The 18,949-nt window shown below is 38.5% G+C and overlaps 7 protein-coding genes and 2 pseudogenes across 7 annotated transcripts; 6 read left to right on the top strand and 3 right to left on the bottom strand.

Annotated features, from left to right (window-relative positions):
- Positions 1-367: 367 nt before the first annotated feature.
- LOC108370365 (histone H2B) lies at positions 368-844 on the bottom strand. The gene has a single exon (XM_017625695.1). The coding sequence runs from the start codon at positions 792-794 to the stop codon at positions 423-425; it is 372 nt and encodes a 123-aa protein (XP_017481184.1). The 5' UTR covers positions 795-844; the 3' UTR covers positions 368-422.
- A 103-nt stretch (positions 845-947) lies between these two features.
- LOC108370347 (histone H2A-like) lies at positions 948-1,512 on the top strand (annotated as a pseudogene).
- Positions 1,513-1,989: 477 nt separating this feature from the next.
- Positions 1,990-7,094, bottom strand: LOC108370026 (histone H3-like; annotated as a pseudogene).
- Positions 2,807-3,435, top strand: LOC108370370 (histone H4). The gene has a single exon (XM_017625704.1). The coding sequence runs from the start codon at positions 3,061-3,063 to the stop codon at positions 3,370-3,372; it is 312 nt and encodes a 103-aa protein (XP_017481193.1). The 5' UTR covers positions 2,807-3,060; the 3' UTR covers positions 3,373-3,435.
- On the bottom strand, positions 4,980-5,459 carry LOC108370355 (histone H2B). Its single transcript, XM_017625683.1, has one exon. The coding sequence runs from the start codon at positions 5,404-5,406 to the stop codon at positions 5,035-5,037; it is 372 nt and encodes a 123-aa protein (XP_017481172.1). The 5' UTR covers positions 5,407-5,459; the 3' UTR covers positions 4,980-5,034.
- LOC108370336 (histone H2A) lies at positions 5,610-6,125 on the top strand. The gene has a single exon (XM_017625661.1). It carries the CDS (start codon positions 5,683-5,685, stop codon positions 6,055-6,057), a length of 375 nt encoding a protein of 124 aa, XP_017481150.1. The 5' UTR covers positions 5,610-5,682; the 3' UTR covers positions 6,058-6,125.
- Positions 7,095-7,770: 676 nt separating the features above from the next.
- Positions 7,771-8,235, top strand: LOC108370380 (histone H4). Its single transcript, XM_017625714.1, has one exon. The coding sequence runs from the start codon at positions 7,864-7,866 to the stop codon at positions 8,173-8,175; it is 312 nt and encodes a 103-aa protein (XP_017481203.1). The 5' UTR covers positions 7,771-7,863; the 3' UTR covers positions 8,176-8,235.
- A 3,142-nt stretch (positions 8,236-11,377) lies between these two features.
- LOC108370543 (uncharacterized) lies at positions 11,378-12,229 on the top strand. The gene is made up of 3 exons (XM_017625879.1): positions 11,378-11,763; positions 11,842-11,974; positions 12,033-12,229. The coding sequence occupies exons 1-3, from the start codon at positions 11,548-11,550 to the stop codon at positions 12,074-12,076; spliced, it is 393 nt and encodes a 130-aa protein (XP_017481368.1). The 5' UTR covers positions 11,378-11,547; the 3' UTR covers positions 12,077-12,229.
- A 1,738-nt stretch (positions 12,230-13,967) lies between these two features.
- On the top strand, positions 13,968-18,249 carry LOC108370127 (zinc finger protein 708-like). The gene is made up of 6 exons (XM_017625391.1): positions 13,968-15,420; positions 15,484-15,860; positions 15,994-16,093; positions 16,288-16,524; positions 16,583-16,995; positions 17,284-18,249. The coding sequence occupies exons 1-5, from the start codon at positions 14,564-14,566 to the stop codon at positions 16,947-16,949; spliced, it is 1,938 nt and encodes a 645-aa protein (XP_017480880.1). The 5' UTR covers positions 13,968-14,563; the 3' UTR covers positions 16,950-16,995; positions 17,284-18,249.
- Positions 18,250-18,949: the final 700 nt, after the last annotated feature.

The following is an 18,949-nucleotide window of genomic DNA, read 5'->3' as shown; positions in this document are numbered from 1 at the left end:
AGCAAACAGATCAAAAAATACTTTGTTTACACAATCAGATATGTATCTGAAAATTAAGATTTTTGAAAATTCCAACGTACTAAAACTCGTCGCTTCTTTAAAAAAAAAAAATATATAAATTAATGCCATTTTACATTTCATCATTTGTACACGTTTCTTTTAACATTTCGGATGCTTTCTGATGATGTTATGCATTTAGCTTATGGATCTACTTTGTGTACTGTACATTTAGAAATTCATAGCACTTTTTCCTTACGTAAATTGAATTTAATTTTTTCCTTACTTAAATTGAATTTCATATATTTATACATACATACATTTTATTTGCCCTTATATACAGAAATTTTATATCTCTTTAATTAATATGTTGTGGCCCTGAGAAGGGCCGATTTCTTTGTTTCACTGCATCTTGGTTAGACAAATTATTTAGAGCTTGTATATTTGGTGACAGCCTTGGTACCTTCACTGACGGCGTGCTTAGCCAATTCACCAGGTAAAAGTAGACGTACGGCAGTCTGAATTTCGCGACTGGTAATGGTTGAACGTTTGTTGTAGTGGGCTAAACGTGATGCCTCAGCAGCAATACGCTCAAAGATATCATTCACAAAACTGTTCATGATGCTCATGGCCTTCGACGAAATTCCGGTATCGGGATGTACTTGCTTCAAAACTTTGTAGATGTAGATGGCATAGCTTTCCTTCCTCTTGCGCTTCTTCTTCTTGTCATTTTTGGTGATATTCTTCTGAGCCTTGCCGGCTTTCTTCGCTGCTTTTCCACTAGTTTTAGGCGGCATTTTTCAAAATCACTTCACTTCACTTTTGAGTCACTCTATAACAACGTTTGAAATGTGTACACTTAAGTACATTTTTTCCGACAATACATTCAGGCAAACGCAACGAATCGACGCAAAAGGCAAACACGAATTCGAATACATAGAAAAGGGGATGAATGACAACCAAATGAAAAAGTATATAAGCAGCGCATATTGATAGTCCTAACATATACTGCTTGTGAGCATACTGTGAAGTGTTTTATTAGTGAAGTGAAAAATAAAAGAAAAATAACCAAAAATGTCTGGTCGTGGTAAAGGTGGCAAAGTTAAGGGAAAGGCAAAGTCTCGTTCAACCGTGCTGGTCTTCAATTTCCCGTCGGTCGTATTCATCGCTTGTTGCGCAAAGGCAACTATGCTGAACGTGTTGGTGCCGGGCTCCAGTTTATTTAGCTGCTGTTATGGAATATTTGGCGGCTGAAGTACTTGAATTGGCTGGTAATGCTGCTCGTGATAACAAAAAGACCAGAATCATTCCACGTCATTTACAATTGGCCATCCGCAATGATGAGGAATTGAATAAACTGCTGTCTGGTGTGACCATTGCTCAAGGTGGTGTTTTGCCTAACATTCAAGCTGTACTTTTGCCCAAGAAAACCGAAAAGAAAGCTTAAAGTGTACATTGCAGTCAATTTAAACATTTCATCCACGCAACAAAACCGTCCTTTTCAGGACGACAAAATTCATTTACAAAGAGATTAAATATATTTTCTTAAAAATAGTTGATTAATTTTCATTTATTATATGTGCCAATCAAAGAAATTTTATATGTATATTGTGTGCATATAAAATCAACAACCACTTCGAGAGTCCAAGCGCTTGGATTCGCGCCAAAATTGCCCCTTATTTAGAAACTGTTTTTACACACGTGTACGTACAATAACTGAATAAGCCACAGTGGATACAGAATAATTGCACATACATACATATTTAGGTATACTTTTACGTATATATGTACATACATACATATGTATGTACATGCGCATGCATACAACTAACTAACAGCGTCACTGAAATGCAAAAGGTACAGTACACAAATTTATACCTCGCAAACGAGTGAAAATCGGTAGGTAAAATACTAATGTTGTAAATATGTATGTATATTCGAAATAAAACGATTTTTGATAATTAAAACTTTGATGATCTTTTGTTTAAAAAATTGTGGTCCTGAAAAGGACCGTTTTTTATAAATTGAGATTTTTCGTTCGTAATTTATTTAAGCACGCTCTCCACGAATACGTCTAGCCAGTTGAATGTCTTTGGGCATAATTGTGACGCGCTTGGCATGAATGGCGCACAAATTGGTATCTTCAAATAAGCCAACTAAATATGCTTCCTTGCTTCTTGTAAAGCCATAACAGCGGAACTCTGGAAACGTAAATCGGTCTTGAAATCCTGGGCAATTTCGCGTACCAAACGCTGGAATGGCAATTTGCGGATCAACAATTCAGTACTTTTTTGATAACGACGAATTTCACGCAAAGCCACTGTACCGGGACGATAACGATGTGGTTTCTTTACACCACCAGTCGCTGGTGCACTCTTACGGGCAGCTTTTGTTGCCAATTGTTTGCGTGGTGCCTTACCACCAGTCGATTTACGGGCTGTTTGCTTTGTACGAGCCATTTTCTACTATTCACTTTATTCAAGAAAGAACACTAACACTGATTCACTGTACACTGTACTAATATTAAATAATACCTTAGCGTCAGTGTAGAAATAATAATATACACAAAAACGTTTCTCCCGTTCATTGCTAAAGTAGTATAATGGGGTTGAGATATTACATACCGTCTTCAAAAGCGACACAACACAAAATTTGTCATTTTTGAATTTATGCGCTAAAAATGTACACTGAGCTTTTCTTTACCTTTCAGCAAAAGCCGGAGAAAATTTTTGTTATAATTTGTTAAAAAAACCTAAGGCAAAGTCTCCCTTGTTGATATGATTATCATGTGCTAAGAAATAGTTTTTCGCATTTTCTGACAAACGTGTAATTTTGAGTTGCGTTCCTTTTGAAGACGGTGCGCGAATATTTTCGTGTCGAAACGAGATAGAGATATATTTTGTACTCTATTTGTGTATCTTGGTTGTTCATTCGGCAACATACGATTCTTGTATAAATACAGGCACTTTTTAGTTCAGGCATTAATTGTGTTACCGATTTCGGTGAAGTGCAGTGTTTGTGTTCTCTACTAGTGAATAAATATACATATACATATAAAAAAAAATGACTGGTCGCGGCAAAGGTGGTAAAGGTTTGGGAAAAGGTGGTGCCAAGCGTCATCGTAAAGTTTTGCGTGATAACATCCAGGGTATTACCAAGCCAGCTATTAGACGTTTGGCTCGTCGTGGCGGTGTGAAACGTATATCTGGTTTGATATATGAAGAAACACGTGGAGTTTTGAAGGTATTTTTGGAAAATGTTATCCGTGATGCAGTCACTTATACCGAACATGCCAAAAGAAAGACAGTTACAGCAATGGATGTTGTATATGCTCTGAAGAGACAAGGCCGCACTCTGTATGGTTTCGGCGGTTAAATAAATTTTGCGGACAATAGAAACATAATAAAACAAAAAACGGTCCTTTTCAGGACCACAGAATTTTTAACAAAGATTAAAATATTTTTGACCAATTAAATACAAATCATACTATTTTGTAATTTTACAAATAATAAATAAATAATAATAAATAAATGTGCATACTTATTCCATACAGCGTGTTTGCTATGTATGCGTACACACGGTATGCGTTCGTGTTGTTACGAATTATACCTGCCAGCAACGGCTCACCACTTTCCTCTGAAATTCAAACGATTTACAAACACATTCACAACTTCTTAGTCATCTAACCCATGATACCAAAAGGAAGTTTAATGGAGGTAGTTTAAGTAAACAACTCCAAAGTATCCCTATGTGTGCTCGGTACATTTTTTTGCCACACCACTTGATTTGCAAAAGTGCAGTGCCATTAAGGTAAAATATCTTTAAATTTATGCCAAAATCTTCGCTTTAATATCTGTATGTACATGCAAATTCATCCATACGTACATATATGTATGTATGTACATACACATGCATAAATGTGGATATTATAAATAGATAGTAGTTGTTGTTGCTTTCACATGCTTTAGCCATTTATTCAATATTAATTCACATATCCTCGCCTCGGTAAAATATTGTCGTAAGCGTCATACGTACATGCGTAACATACGACAATCTTTTACCCAGGCGACGATATGTATAAGACTTTAGGCAAGCAAAATTTGCCAACGACCATACCACGCTGAATACATCGGTTCTCGTCCGATCACCGAAATTAAGCAGCGTCGGGCGCGGTTAGTACTTAGATGGGGGACCGCTTGGGAACACCGCGTGTTGTTGGCCTTCACCGCGTGTTGTTGGCCTTCAAAAGCCGTCGCTAGCAAGAAAACAGCTGAAAAGAAGAAAAGTGAAAAAGCCAAGGCGAAAGATGCAAAAAAGACTGGTGCAGTGAAAGCAAAGCCAGCCAAAGCTAAATCAGCTGCCGCCAAACCAAAGGCAGCAAAAGCAAAATCGGCCGCTGCCAAGCCAAAGAAAGCTGCCGCTAGTAAAAAACCAGCTGCAAAAAAAGCAACAGCTGCTAAGAAGTAAATTTGTTTACGGAATCCATATTCTCGAAACAAACTTAAAAAGCCCTTTTCAGGGCTACAAAATCTATTGGCAAAAAGATCAAAAAATACTTTGTTTACACAATCAGATATCTGAAAAAAAATTTTTATCTAATGCACATATGTAAGTAAATAAATTAACATATGTAGAAAGGCATTTGGCATTTTATTTTCTTTAAATATCTTAGATTTTTTAAAATTCCAAACCACTAAAATTTGTATGCGTCGCTTCTTTAAAAAAAAAATTTAAAATGTCAAATGCCATTTTACATTTCATCATTTAGCACGTTTTTTTTAACATTTCGTATGCGTTCTGGAATGGAATGCATTGTCAAACTTTTTTAGCTGGTCGTTATGGACCTACTTTGTACGTATGTATGCAACGCAATTGACATTTAGGAATTCATAACCCTTACTTGAATTGATTTTCATATACATACATATACATATTTGATTTGCGCTTATACACAGAAATTGTATATCTCTTTAATTAATATGTTGTGGCCCTGAGAAGGGCCGATTTCTTTGTTTCACTGCATCTTGGTTAGACAAATTATTTAGAGCTTGTATATTTGGTGACAGCCTTGGTACCTTCACTGACGGCGTGCTTAGCCAATTCACCAGGTAAAAGTAGACGTACGGCAGTCTGAATTTCGCGACTGGTAATGGTTGAACGTTTGTTGTAGTGGGCTAAACGTGATGCCTCAGCAGCAATACGCTCAAAGATATCATTCACAAAACTGTTCATGATGCTCATGGCCTTCGACGAAATTCCGGTATCGGGATGTACTTGCTTCAAAACTTTGTAGATGTAGATGGCATAGCTTTCCTTCCTCTTGCGCTTCTTCTTCTTGTCATTTTTGGTGATATTCTTCTGAGCCTTGCCGGCTTTCTTCGCTGCTTTTCCACTAGTTTTAGGCGGCATTTTTCAAATCACTTCACTTCACTTTTGAGTCACTCTATAACAAGGTTTGAAATGTGTACGCTTAAGTGCATTTTTTCCGACAATACATTCAGGCAAACGCAACGACTCGGCGAAAAAGGCTAACACGAATTAAAATACATAGTACATGAAATGAATGACAACCAAATGAAAAAGTATATAAGCAGCGCACCTTGATAGCCCTGGCATATACTGCTTGTGAGCATACTGTGAAGTGTTTTATTAGTGAAGTGAAAAATAAAAGAAAAATAACCAAAAATGTCTGGTCGTGGTAAAGGTGGCAAAGTTAAGGGAAAGGCAAAGTCTCGTTCTAACCGTGCTGGTCTTCAATTTCCCGTCGGTCGTATTCATCGCTTGTTGCGCAAAGGCAACTATGCTGAACGTGTTGGTGCCGGCGCTCCAGTTTATTTAGCTGCTGTTATGGAATATTTGGCGGCTGAAGTACTTGAATTGGCTGGTAATGCTGCTCGTGATAACAAAAAGACCAGAATCATTCCACGTCATTTACAATTGGCCATCCGCAATGATGAGGAATTGAATAAACTGCTGTCTGGTGTGACCATTGCTCAAGGTGGTGTTTTGCCTAACATTCAAGCTGTACTTTTGCCCAAGAAAACCGAAAAGAAAGCTTAAAGTGTACATTGCAGTCAATTTAAACATTTCATCCACGCAACAAAACCGTCCTTTTCAGGACGACAAAATTCATTTACAAAGAGATTAAATATATTTTCTTAAAAATAGTTGATTAAATTTTCATTTATGATATGTGCAAATCCAACCACTTCGAGAGTCCAAGCTCTTGGTTTCGCGCCAAAATTGTCCCTTATTTAGAAACTGTTTTTACACACGTGTATGTACAATAACCGAATAAGCCACATAGTGGATACAGAATAATTGCACATACATACATACATATGTAGCCACAAGAACATTCATATTAATGATTCATATGTACATATGTATGTATGTGTGTACATACGCATGCATACAACTAACAGCGTCACTGAAATGCAAAACGTACAGTACACAAATTTATAACTCGCAAACGAGTGAAAATCGGTAGGTAAAATACTAATGCTGTAAATATGTATGTATGTATATTTAAAATGAAACGATTTTTGATAATTAAAACTTTGATGATCTTTTGTTTAAAAAATTGTGGTCCTGAAAAGGACCGTTTTTTATAAATTGAGATTTTTCGTTCGTAATTTATTTAAGCACGCTCTCCACGAATACGTCTAGCCAGTTGAATGTCTTTGGGCATAATTGTGACGCGCTTGGCATGAATGGCGCACAAATTGGTATCTTCAAATAAGCCAACTAAATATGCTTCACTTGCTTCTTGTAAAGCCATAACAGCGGAACTCTGGAAACGTAAATCGGTCTTGAAATCCTGGGCAATTTCGCGTACCAAACGCTGGAATGGCAATTTGCGGATCAACAATTCAGTACTTTTTTGATAACGACGAATTTCACGCAAAGCCACTGTACCGGGACGATAACGATGTGGTTTCTTTACACCACCAGTCGCTGGTGCACTCTTACGGGCAGCTTTTGTTGCCAATTGTTTGCGTGGTGCCTTACCACCAGTCGATTTACGGGCTGTTTGCTTTGTACGAGCCATTTTCTACTATTCACTTTATTCAAGAAAGAACACTGACACTGATTCACTGTACACTGTACTAATATTAAATAATACCTTTGCGTCGGTGTGGAAATAATAATATACACAAAAACGTTTCTTCCGTTCATTGCTAAAGTAGTATAATGGGGTTGAGACATCACATACCGTCTTCAAAAGAGACACAACACAAAATTTGTCATTTTTGAATTTATGCGCTAAAAATGTACACTGAGCTTTTATTTACCTTTCAGCAAAATCCGGAGAAAATTTTTGTTATAATTTGTTAAAAAAAACCTACACAAAGTCTCCCTTGACGNACAAAAACGTTTCTTCCGTTCATTGCTAAAGTAGTATAATGGGGTTGAGACATCACATACCGTCTTCAAAAGAGACACAACACAAAATTTGTCATTTTTGAATTTATGCGCTAAAAATGTACACTGAGCTTTTATTTACCTTTCAGCAAAATCCGGAGAAAATTTTTGTTATAATTTGTTAAAAAAAACCTACACAAAGTCTCCCTTGACGATATGATTATCATGTACTAAGAAATAGTTTTTCGCATTTTCTGACAAACGTGTAATATTGAGTTGTACCCCTTTTAAAGACGGTGCGCGAATATTTTCGTGTCGAAAGGAGATAGAGATATATTTTGTACTCTATTTGTGTATCTCGGTTGTTCATTCAGCAACATAGATTCTTGCATAAATACAGGCACTTTTTAGTTCAGGCATTAATTGTGTTACCGATTTCGGTGAAGTGCAGTGTTTGTGTTCTCTACTAGTGAATAAATATACATATACATATAAAAAAAAATGACTGGTCGCGGCAAAGGTGGTAAAGGTTTGGGAAAAGGTGGTGCCAAGCGTCATCGTAAAGTTTTGCGTGATAACATCCAGGGTATTACCAAGCCAGCTATTAGACGTTTGGCTCGTCGTGGCGGTGTGAAACGTATATCTGGTTTGATATATGAAGAAACACGTGGAGTTTTGAAGGTATTTTTGGAAAATGTTATCCGTGATGCAGTCACTTATACCGAACATGCCAAAAGAAAGACAGTTACAGCAATGGATGTTGTATATGCTCTGAAGAGACAAGGCCGCACTCTGTATGGTTTCGGCGGTTAAATAAATTTTGCGGACAATACAGAGATAATAAAACAAAAAACGGTCCTTTTCAGGACCACAGAATTTTTAACAAAGATTAAAATATTTTTGACCAATTATGATACAAACGTATGTGCATACTTATTCCATACAGCGTGTTTGCTATGTATGCGTACACACGGTATGCGTTCGTGTTGTTACGAATTATACCTGCCAGCAACGGCTCACCACTTTGCCCTGAAATTCAAACGATTTACAAACACATTCACAACTTCTTACGTCATCTCACCTATGATACCAAAAGGAAGTTTAAAGGAGTAGTTTAAGTAAACAACTCCAAAGTATCCCTATGTGTGCTCGGTACATTTTTTTNACTTCTTAGTCATCTAACCCATGATACCAAAAGGAAGTTTAATGGAGGTAGTTTAAGTAAACAACTCCAAAGTATCCCTATGTGTGCTCGGTACATTTTTTTGCCACACCACTTGATTTGCAAAAGTGCAGTGCCATTAAGGTAAAATATCTTTAAATTTATGCCAAAATCTTCGCTTTAATATCTGTATGTACATGCAAATGCATCCATACGTATGTATATATATGTCTGTACATACACATGCATAAATGTGGATATTATAAATAGATAGTAGTTGTTGTTGCTTTCACATGCTTTAGCCATTTATTCAATATTAATTCACATATCCTCGCCTCGGTAAAATATTGTCGTAAGCGTCATACGTACATGCGTAACATACGACAATCTTTTACCCAGGCGACGATATGTATAAGACTTTAGGCAAGCAAAATTTGCCAACGACCATACCACGCTGAATACATCGGTTCTCGTCCGATCACCGAAATTAAGCAGCGTCGGGCGCGGTTAGTACTTAGATGGGGGACCGCTTGGGAACACCGCGTGTTGTGTTGGCCTTCAAACAATTTTTTTTTTTAATTTTTTTTTTTGTAACATTTTATTTTATACTTTTTTCTTTTTATTTTATTTATTTTATGCAGATGAACAAGTCGGCGGGTCATTTGACGGCAAGAGGTTTTGATTTACAAGCAGAGAAGGGCGAGTTGACGACACCACGTAAAACGGCTGCTGCGACAGAGTTTCTAAGGCAACCATTAACAACGCCTCATCGACGCTTGTCTACACTTAGTCCCCTTTCAGACACGTCAAGTCTTGAAAGCAATTTTTTTCGCATTGCCGGAAACCGCAAATCAAGCACAAGATACCCAGGAGGCAAGCCCAGATACATCTCTACATGGTAGTAATTCTTCCACTTCAGTGGAAAGCGATGTCCGATTCGTAGTTGAAGGGGCCGTTTCGAGCTGTGCTGATTATGAAGAGCTGGCGATGCGTGAAACTGTTGTTTTTGAGGAGTCCGGTGATGAACAACAACCAGAGGAAGGAAGCCAAGTTGGGTGCAACTACTTCAGCAAGAGTGTCTTTATGCAAAAAGACGCTGAAATCACAATTGAAGAGCTAAACGTTAGCGCATACACAAAAACCACGAAAGAGGTCTACGAGGAGCTGGACACTGATGTGTTTTATTACGGCGCGGAGACGACAAGCGAAAGTCTTGAATTTCGGGAGGAGCGTAAAATTGAGTTAAATTTTGAAATGGAAACTGCCAGCACTACTAAGCAGGCCGTTATACAAAGTGCGAATTTTACTACAAAACCACCAGAGAACTTAGTACAAGACACATTGAACAACGAAGAAAAACCAACCTGCTCTGTGTATGCTAAGAACAAATTCGGAGGTGTCCAAGAGTCCACTGAAAGTATTCAGAGAGATGTGCCAAAGATAGACGATGCACGGCATTTCTCTGCGGTGGGAATATGTATCACAAATAAGGATAGACATGAAGAAGCTGAAATAGAATTGGCAAATGATGTCCCGAGCTCGAAGGATATAGAAGGAACTGAGAAAGACGAGGCAAAAGGGCAAGAACGAATCCATTTGCGGATGAATGAAATCGAAGATACAGAAAAAGTTGCAGCAGGGGTGCCAGAAATAAAAGGGCAGAAAAGTGTGGAATGCGGAGAACGACAGTCGGGTCTACGTAACCGGAACGACCCAGATTTATATCTGGCCAAGGACTGTCACTCCAGCAACACTCCCCAAAAAGTCTTTGGGGAATTTGTATGCTGCTACAACAACAACAAGGTTCAGAAAACACTGAAAACGAGCCGATTGAGGAGGAGCAAATCACTCTCCACGTGGAGGAATGCGATCTCAGTGAGGCGGAGCGAATAGAAGTTAAAGCGGAGGCAGCAAATACAACTGCAGAGAAAAATTCGTCGGTTAAAGTTGCAACAAAAGCTGTTGAATTTGAAAATATTGGCCAAGCGATTGTTGAACCAGCGAAGCCGGACACTGAACAAGAGTCTACGCAATCGTCGCAAAGCCCGATACCCATAAAGGAAGCATTGGAGAGCAATAGCTCAGTTACTGAAAAACAAGCCGCCTCGAAAAAGGCCAACGAAAAGAATGCTTCTAAAAGCTCACACACTTCCTCAAACATATTGCCAAAGGAGACTGAAGAATGGCAAGCGAATACTCCTACGCGTACACGTTGCAGTCGCCGTGGGACCTCTGTGCCACCGCCAGCAGACGCGGTTATCAGCACACCAGTTGACGAAATTATTACACCACGTCGCAATACTCGCGGTATCTCGATGCCTCCCCAGACCACAGTCCAGCAAGAGCAAGAGATTTCTGTAGGCACGCCAGAAACGCGCGGTATCAGTCGTCGCAACGTACGCGCCAGCTCAGCACAATCCAGTGAAGAAATCGCTGCTCTAACCACCACGCCGCGTACGCGACGAAGTGTGCGCGGTGTATCCATGCCACATGATGAAGATGAAAGTGGCGGTATGCCCGTGCGCGCAATACGAGGCACATCGGTGCCACCACCTGCCCAAATTGTCACCCGTCGCCGCTCAAATTTGCTCGATGCCATCAACGAAAGCACTCCAGTAGTGGACTCACCTTCAACGCGTACACGTTCGCGCATGCGTCTCAATTCTGCCGAGAGCGAATTAGATTCGTCGGTTGTAAGCGGTAGCGAACAGACGTCTCAAGCCAAGCGCACGCGCCGCTCTTCAATATCGAGCAGTATTTCGGAGCAACCGTCTACGCCGAGTGGCCGGCGTACGCGCCGTAGCACCGCTGCGACCGATGCTGCAAATAGCGAAGTGGGTACACCTTAAGCGTTGCGACAAACAACGCGTAGGAAGAGTGCCAACACCGAAAACCTGTATGCTGCGCAGCCACTAGAAGAGGGCGAACGTGAAACTGAAAAATCAATTAAAACAAGTGAAAATGACGCACAAACCGCCTTATACTCATCGGCGCGTCGATTGACACGTACTCAACTGGCTATAATGGAGAAATCGGCTGCACTTAGCAGAAATGCACCGGCAGTGGGACCGCGCAGTGGTGCATCCATATCACCACCCATACCGAAGCGCGCCAGCAAGCGCCGTAGCTCGCGGTCCACTGTGCAGGACAGCGATGATGTCGAATCGATTTCATCACACCAAAGTAATGTTTCAGGCACACCGAAGCGTCGTGTAACGCGAAGTTCGATGAAGGATAAGGTGAGTGTGGGGAGAGTCTGTTCATTTTATTATCAGTATTTCCAAACATACATAATTCTTTATTACCTCGTTTATCAGGAGGAAAAGGATGATGATTTGGCGAGTATTGCCAGCTCATTGGGCAGTGAACGTATACGTGCGCGGCGCTCCAAAGAGGCAAAAAGCTCGCCGAGTACTACTTTAAGTACCATACAAGAAGATGAAGCGGAAGGCAAGTAGAGTTCGTCAATAAAATTTTAAATAGTCTGATATTTTATCGAAATTCGCAGAAGCGGGACGAAGGAAACGTTCTAAGCCAATCAAAAATCGGTAGTTTAAGCCCAACAGAGAGCCCAGTCCGTAAGGCCAACACTAAATTTATAAAATATACATAGTTTTGTTGTTGCAGTGTGAAATTGGTGGAAAATGCCAATAAACGAGAAACCTTATCGTACTACCGAAGAATAAACATTTTTATTTTATTTTTTTTATGAAAAAAATTGAAGAGATTATAATAAAGATATGTATCTACACACCATGATTCAATGTATTGAGCTTGATTATAGAAACTGTCGAGAGTTATACGAAAAGGAGAATATCGAATATCTGAATATCGAGAAAAAGGCTAGATATTTAATCGTAATCTAAACTTGAATTGGTTTCTAATTTCTATTGCTTTTCTAATCAATCTCTAATCCATTTCTAACATAATTCTGATTTTCGATTCGATAACTACATTAGAATTCTAATGTAAAATCAAAATATTTCTCTAAAGTTAGATACATACTTTGGGCTTAAATGTAGAATACCTACAATTTCCAAATTTAAAAAATTTATATTACGATCGATAGGGGGCTCCTGATCATAACAGTATAAAGTTTTTTTTTTGGGAAATAATAATTACTGGTGTTATTGAAGTTCAAAGTAGAGAAATGTAGGTATTCTGCACTTGTTCCGGGAATCAATAAAACCCTATAGTGGATTAAAAGCATGATTATATGGGGTCGGTGTCCCTCAGTCGGTCGAAGAGTGGGTAGCAAGATGATGTAAACGCAGTGCAGATCGAGGATAGAAGCCTGAGTGCATTGGACAGAAGAGGCGAATAAATCAGGCGAGAAGGGTGCCCATGGTCTGATCACCACCAGAGATAAGCCGGAAGCAATGTCCAGTAACGAATCGAACCGAGAGGAAGAGCTAGAAAACTATCGATGGGACTATCGAAATTTTTTGTTATTTTTTCTTGTTTCTTGTGACTTATACCTAATTAAGAGTTGATTTGACATAATTTATGATGAAATTGTAGAAAATTACACTGTAAAATGATATGTTCTTGTGAAACTCATATTAGCTGTGTTCAGTTGGTGCAAAAAAGGTGTAGAACAGTGCAGTCCATAAGTATGTTCCAAGGCGAATTTATACAAGGTGGTGTTGATGGCGAATTTAGGTTTTCGCCGAGGTACGTCTTAAGAGCGAAATACACCACACAAGCGGTTTGACAAACCAAGCGAAATTTCCCTTTGCTTCAAGCCATTTGTGCTGTGTATGGGGGTGTTTGAAGGTTTGACAAACCGCTTGAGGGAAATTTGAGCAAAAATCAAAATTTTTTGATTTTCTGGCCGCCATGTTGATGTTTGATCAAACCGCTTGCGTTGTGTATAGCAAATTCGCCTCATTCGCAACGAAATTTTCACCGAGTAAGGACGTAAGAGAGGAAAATGAAAGAAAACCATAATATTTAGCATTGCGAACTCGAAGAAAACTAAAATTCTTTGCTTGAACGAGTCATGTTTGCATGGTGTATGGCGAAATGGGAAAAGTAGGTTTGAAGAATGTTTGACAAGCCGCTTGTGTGGTGTATTTCGCTCTTTAATGTCAAAATGATGTGTTTGTTGTAGAATGAGTTCGCCTTGTTTACAACAAACACATCATTTTGACATTCAGTAGTACCGCAGCGAAAATTTAATTCGCCATCAACCTTGTATAAATTCGCCTTGGTATGTTCATTTTAAAATTTCGAGATATCGATACTATTGATAGTGGCTCTCGATAGTATCGGAAAATATCGATAGTGTAATCACGGCCGGTGAAGGCAAAAATGACAAAAATACATCGATGTATTAGGTTTGTTCCACACGAGCCCGCAGGTGCCCAAAACAGCCCAGAAAGCGAAGTTGTCCTATGTAAACCCCATTTTAGATCCGTAAATCACAGCCGTCTACTAAAAAAAAGACCCTCAAGCTGATGCCAAATAAAACTTTGTGGCTTTGCGTGGCATTTATAACTTTACCAGCAAAGCGCCACACGCAAAAGGTCTGCCACAATGAACGCCAAGAAAACAATTTTGTTCTGCTTTTTTTTACTCGTCAAAATTGCTGTGGATTTATTAGGTTTTATGTTTCTACATGAAAGCTCGAATTTGGACGAAACAAAATAACCGGCTGATAATCAAAACGCGCAAAATAATGGGAGTTTGCCATCTGTTCGCTTCGCGCTGCAGCTTTAACGATCCATGTGACATGCCTTGTGCATTTTCATACAATTCATCTTATCTGTCAAAGCGAATCTGCTACGCAAAGCGAAACAAACGTTTTATGTATGTGGCATCAGCTTCAATGTACTGGAACTGACAGTTTTCAAAAAACATCGATACATCTACAATTAATACATCGTGTGGAAAAGTTTTGATTTATCGAAACAAAACATCGATATTTTCGATGAATCAATGATTTTCCGACGTCCCCAGCTGTTTTTTCTTGAAAAAATACGCAGAAAAAGTTAAACAAATTTATAAAATTTGTGTAAACAAACATAGTATGCAGGTATGGACGCAGTAAGTGAATTGCATTTCGATTTCCTTTGTAGAGCTTGCATGCATGAAGTGGCTGATGCGGCCGCAGTTACCTCTACAGTTGAACTAACTGCCGAGCAACCTGAGCAACAGTGGAAACCCATCTTTGATATAGTCGCAGACTGCGGAAACATGCGCATAATTGAATTACTAGCTAGCACTACCCCGTGTCTGGAAGTCAACCTCAGTGACGAATTACCAAACAAAATGTGCCGAGGATGTTTGGAGCAATTAGTGAGCGTCTATCGTTTCCAGCAGATGTGCATGCAATCAGATCAGGAAATGCGCAAAGTACTAGCTAAAAAATATCCAGATGTAAAACTGATAACAGAGGATAAAGTGATGACGACAGAGGTTTCAATGATAGAAGCAATTGTAGAAGTCAGAGATGATGAAATTGGGAGTGAGCCTGTAACTACTGCACCTGATGAGCCACTTACGGGCGCTAATGACCCGCTACAAAGCATTTGCGAATCACGGACAACTTGTAAAGACGATACTCCAAGCCGTGTTTGTGAATACCTCAAAATGGAGCTAAGTGATGAAGATATATGCACTGATCACTATAGTACACACGAAACAATGCTAGATTTGAAGTCTGTAACTGGAGACCTACGTACGAAAATCGAAACGGGGCCACGAGCAGCAGTCCAAGACAAGTCAACAACGAGTGTGGAGGGTTCAAGCAAGGAAGATTTAGACGGAGATCGGACAGGCGATAAGCCTAAACTGAGAGCAAGAAAAGGCAGAAACCTTTTAAAGACTGATGTGAAAGTTAAAGTTAATTTGAACAAATCTAGAAAAGTTCGGTGTGAACAAGCAAAAGAAGCGTGAGTATAACTAAATAAAAAATAAGATGATCTCCATATTTGTATATATAATATTACTTTCAGGTCATCCACACATACCTGTAACCTGTGTAATAAAACGTTTTCATCCCGCCGATTTCTACAAAGACACCTAAAAAGGCATATAAAATGGGAGGAGCGAAAAAAATTGCCCCCTCAGCCAATGAATACTGACCAGCATTATCAACTTGCATGTGATATTTGCAACCGGAGATTCAACAAACCTGAAGGATTATACAAACATAGGCTGACACATGATGAGAAAGCTGAAGCAGAGGGAAAAAATCCCAGTTATTCATGTGACTTGTGTGAAAAGCAATACCTTTCACAGCGTACTCTGACGAGACATAAACGACAACGGCATTTTGAAAAAACCCCACAGACGGACATAAAGCTGTATGTTTGCGAATTTTGCAATAAAAGTAAGTTTATTAACAAATTACATTGTGGTTGTTCTCGCTTGCCTGGTTATCTGGTTAAAAATAATTCTTTTTAACCTGGCAAGCGTGAACAACCACATTGTCAACTTTGTATAAATGTGAACAATGCTTGTAGGCTTTCAACAATCTGGCACTTTAAAGGATCACTTACGCACACATACCGGAGAGCAGCCGTTCTTGTGTTCGGAGTGTGGGAAAGCATTTAACAGTTCAAGGTACATCTAAAAATCCTGCAGCAAATAAATAAAAGTAGTTTTAATTTCTTACCGACGGTTATTTGGTTTAGTTGCGATCATTGAATCTTTAAGATATTAGCGGAACTTCAAAATTTGTATATGAGAATTGTATTCGGTTTTTTTTTTTTTTGTTTTTTTTGCTTCAAAATTGTTTAAAATAATTTTTTCCGCAGCAATATGAAACAGCATCTCTTACGGCACACTGGTGTTAAACGGTATGAATGTCCTGACTGTCCCAAGAAATTTCCATGTCTCAGCGACTTGGCTTCACACAAAGCCGTGCATCTTCAGATAAAGCGAAATATTTGTGATATTTGTGGTGCTGCATTTGGTAAACCGTATCAGTTAAAGAAACATAAAATGTATCATAATGGCGATAAACCATACAAATGTGAATACTGCGAGAAGTGGTAAGTTTGAAAAAAAAAATCACCAATCCCATGATAATTTTTAAATATCCCCGCCTAGCTTCGTTTGTATGGATCATCAACGGCGTCATATGCGTACTCATACCGGCGAAAAGCCCTACAAATGCAATTACTGTGAACGCGCTTTTGCCCAAAGTAACGATCTAATCAAACATTTGCGAAATCACCTCGGTGAAAATGTTTATAAATGTGAGTTGTGTCCGAGCGCTTTCCGACTGGCTACTGAGCTGCGCGTACACTTTGCTTTACATAAGAATGATAATGAAGAGACGCGTACGCGAAATATGCTCGCACTCAGAGAAGATGAGGCAAGATTGCGATTAAATTTAACAACAAAACAAGGACTGCTGCCTAAAATGGCTTCGCGGGCCAATATCAAGGTGAAACCAGGACTTGTTCTTGATTAAGCTTATGGCTTGTCGGAATAGATTTCCAATCCATATTTCAAACAATCTTANGGTGAAAATGTTTATAAATGTGAGTTGTGTCCGAGCGCTTTCCGACTGGCAACTGAGCTGCGCGTACACTTTGCTTTACATAAGAATGATAATAAAGAGACGCATACGCGAAATATGCTCGCACTCAGAGAAGATGAGGCAAGATTGCGATTAAATTTAACAACAAAACAAGGACTGCTGCCTAAAATGGCTTCGCGGGCCAATATCAAGGTGAAACCAGGACTTGTTCTTGATTAAGCTTATGGCTTGTCGGAATAGATTTCCAATCCATATTTCAAACAATCTTAAAGTGTCTGTAACGCGCATTTCGGTGAGGGGTAGAGCGAATGAAGTCGTCTGTTAGTTTCAATCGGAAGGCGAGTGGATAACTAGTTCTAAACTATGAAAAAAACGTTTATCTAGGGTTCAAAGATCGCCCAGTCCATAGGGATATCAATAGATGTATTGAATAAATCCTATAATATATTTTAGTTACTGCTATGACAATTATAAAGATACCAATTAATTTTGCAGACGTTGCGCAAGATATTGCATGGAAGACTATGCAAAAACATATGCTAGTTTCCTAAGCAAAGGGATTCTAATTTAACAAAGCTGATAATGTAAAAAAAAACGTACACATATGTATGTAAATACGTAAATATGTATGTATGTGTAGTGTTTATTTGTGACATTTTTATAAAACAACTTAAATGGTATTAGAATGTTCGACTTTGGACTAAAATATGTCGCCCTTAAAAAGTTGCATCTCTTATTAGGGCATCTTAAACCCCGCTTATGGCTATCTAATCGTTAAAACATTGTTTGGGAACCGAATGAAATATTGCTTTAAACACAAAATGGCCAACTTATCTGGAGAAGTTGTTTTATTAAAACACTACAGTATACGCGATTTTATCTTAAGCGACAAAAAGTAAATTTTATACGACAGTTTTTTTTAACTCTCCCTTAAACAGTGCAACAATTTTTATGGATTTTATTGTTTAAAGGTAAAATGGCGCTTACGATATTTTTCCTGAACATGCTGAGAGGTAAGTTATAAAAAAATTGGCGCTTGCGATAGCTTTTATGTTGTATAATCGGTACTTTAAGGATAGTTTGAAAAACTTAATTTTAAGTCAATTAAATATAAACACTGCCAATCCGCAGAATAAGCTGAACATATTTAAAGCTAAATGTCTAAAATGATGAGGTAAAGAAGCTGATTTTGAAGCATTCAGTTGTTGCATCTGCCGATGGAACTTCGGTTAAAACTAAAGCTCTGTACACGCAGTGTCGCTTACGATAAAATTTTAGGAACGAAAAAGTATAAACAGCAAACGATAAAATTCATTTTGCTTTTTTTGCATAGTATTTGTAACCTGTTTGCAACAAAAAAAAATTGTTTATTGCTTACGATGAAATCGCAAATACGGGTCGATATATAAAAATTGCATTGAAAGTAAAAACAATTTATTTTTCAGGTTAAGTCGTTGATCTATATTTTACTTTTTATTTAAATTTAATTATTTGATTGAATTACTTAATTTGTCATACAAGATTTGACGGTAACTTTTACCGTAGATCCACGGTAAAAATTACCAAATTACCGGTAATCTTGAGCGTTTAAACTAAGTTCAAACCAAAGCCGTGCACTGAAAGAATTGCTCCTAATACAATCGCAAAGCCATTTTTGCGCCTGGTTTGGGGCAATAAATGTTAATGCTGCTCTTTAAAACAATCAAATGAAGTTCATGTTGTGTAGATGTATGACGGCAAGTGTGATTTTATGTGAATACCTTAAACTGGTTGAATGCGGAGACCATCATGACAATGTGTATTGAGCCTATAGTAATTTTTAGCAGTTGCTCCCATGACAAAAACATAGCATATATTGTTATCATGGTTGCTCCTACATTTTCTTTTTATGAATTCTGAATAATTTTGATATTGCCTTCTTAAACTTATTT

This window comes from Rhagoletis zephyria, unplaced genomic scaffold (genome assembly GCF_001687245.7).
Source record: "Rhagoletis zephyria isolate East Lansing unplaced genomic scaffold, Rhagoletis_zephyria_1.1 Rzeph_scaffold_00061, whole genome shotgun sequence".
In the NCBI taxonomy this organism is placed as follows: Eukaryota; Metazoa; Arthropoda; class Insecta; order Diptera; family Tephritidae; genus Rhagoletis; species Rhagoletis zephyria.
This window is presented reverse-complemented; position numbering and strand designations above follow the sequence as displayed.

Coding starts and splice junctions, on each gene's coding strand:
- LOC108370336 (XM_017625661.1), top strand. CDS start 5,683: ATGTCTGGTCGTGGTAAAGGTGGCAAAGTTAAGGGAAAGGCAAAGTCT.
- LOC108370355 (XM_017625683.1), bottom strand. CDS start 5,406: ATGCCGCCTAAAACTAGTGGAAAAGCAGCGAAGAAAGCCGGCAAGGCT.
- LOC108370365 (XM_017625695.1), bottom strand. CDS start 794: ATGCCGCCTAAAACTAGTGGAAAAGCAGCGAAGAAAGCCGGCAAGGCT.
- LOC108370370 (XM_017625704.1), top strand. CDS start 3,061: ATGACTGGTCGCGGCAAAGGTGGTAAAGGTTTGGGAAAAGGTGGTGCC.
- LOC108370380 (XM_017625714.1), top strand. CDS start 7,864: ATGACTGGTCGCGGCAAAGGTGGTAAAGGTTTGGGAAAAGGTGGTGCC.
- LOC108370543 (XM_017625879.1), top strand. CDS start 11,548: ATGGAGAAATCGGCTGCACTTAGCAGAAATGCACCGGCAGTGGGACCG. Junction 11,764..11,841: donor GAAGTTCGATGAAGGATAAG/GTGAGTGTGGGG, acceptor CTCGTTTATCAG/GAGGAAAAGGATGATGATTT. Junction 11,975..12,032: donor ACAAGAAGATGAAGCGGAAG/GCAAGTAGAGTT, acceptor CGAAATTCGCAG/AAGCGGGACGAAGGAAACGT.
- LOC108370127 (XM_017625391.1), top strand. CDS start 14,564: ATGGACGCAGTAAGTGAATTGCATTTCGATTTCCTTTGTAGAGCTTGC. Junction 15,421..15,483: donor TGTGAACAAGCAAAAGAAGC/GTGAGTATAACT, acceptor TATTACTTTCAG/GTCATCCACACATACCTGTA. Junction 16,094..16,287: donor AAAGCATTTAACAGTTCAAG/GTACATCTAAAA, acceptor TTTTTTCCGCAG/CAATATGAAACAGCATCTCT.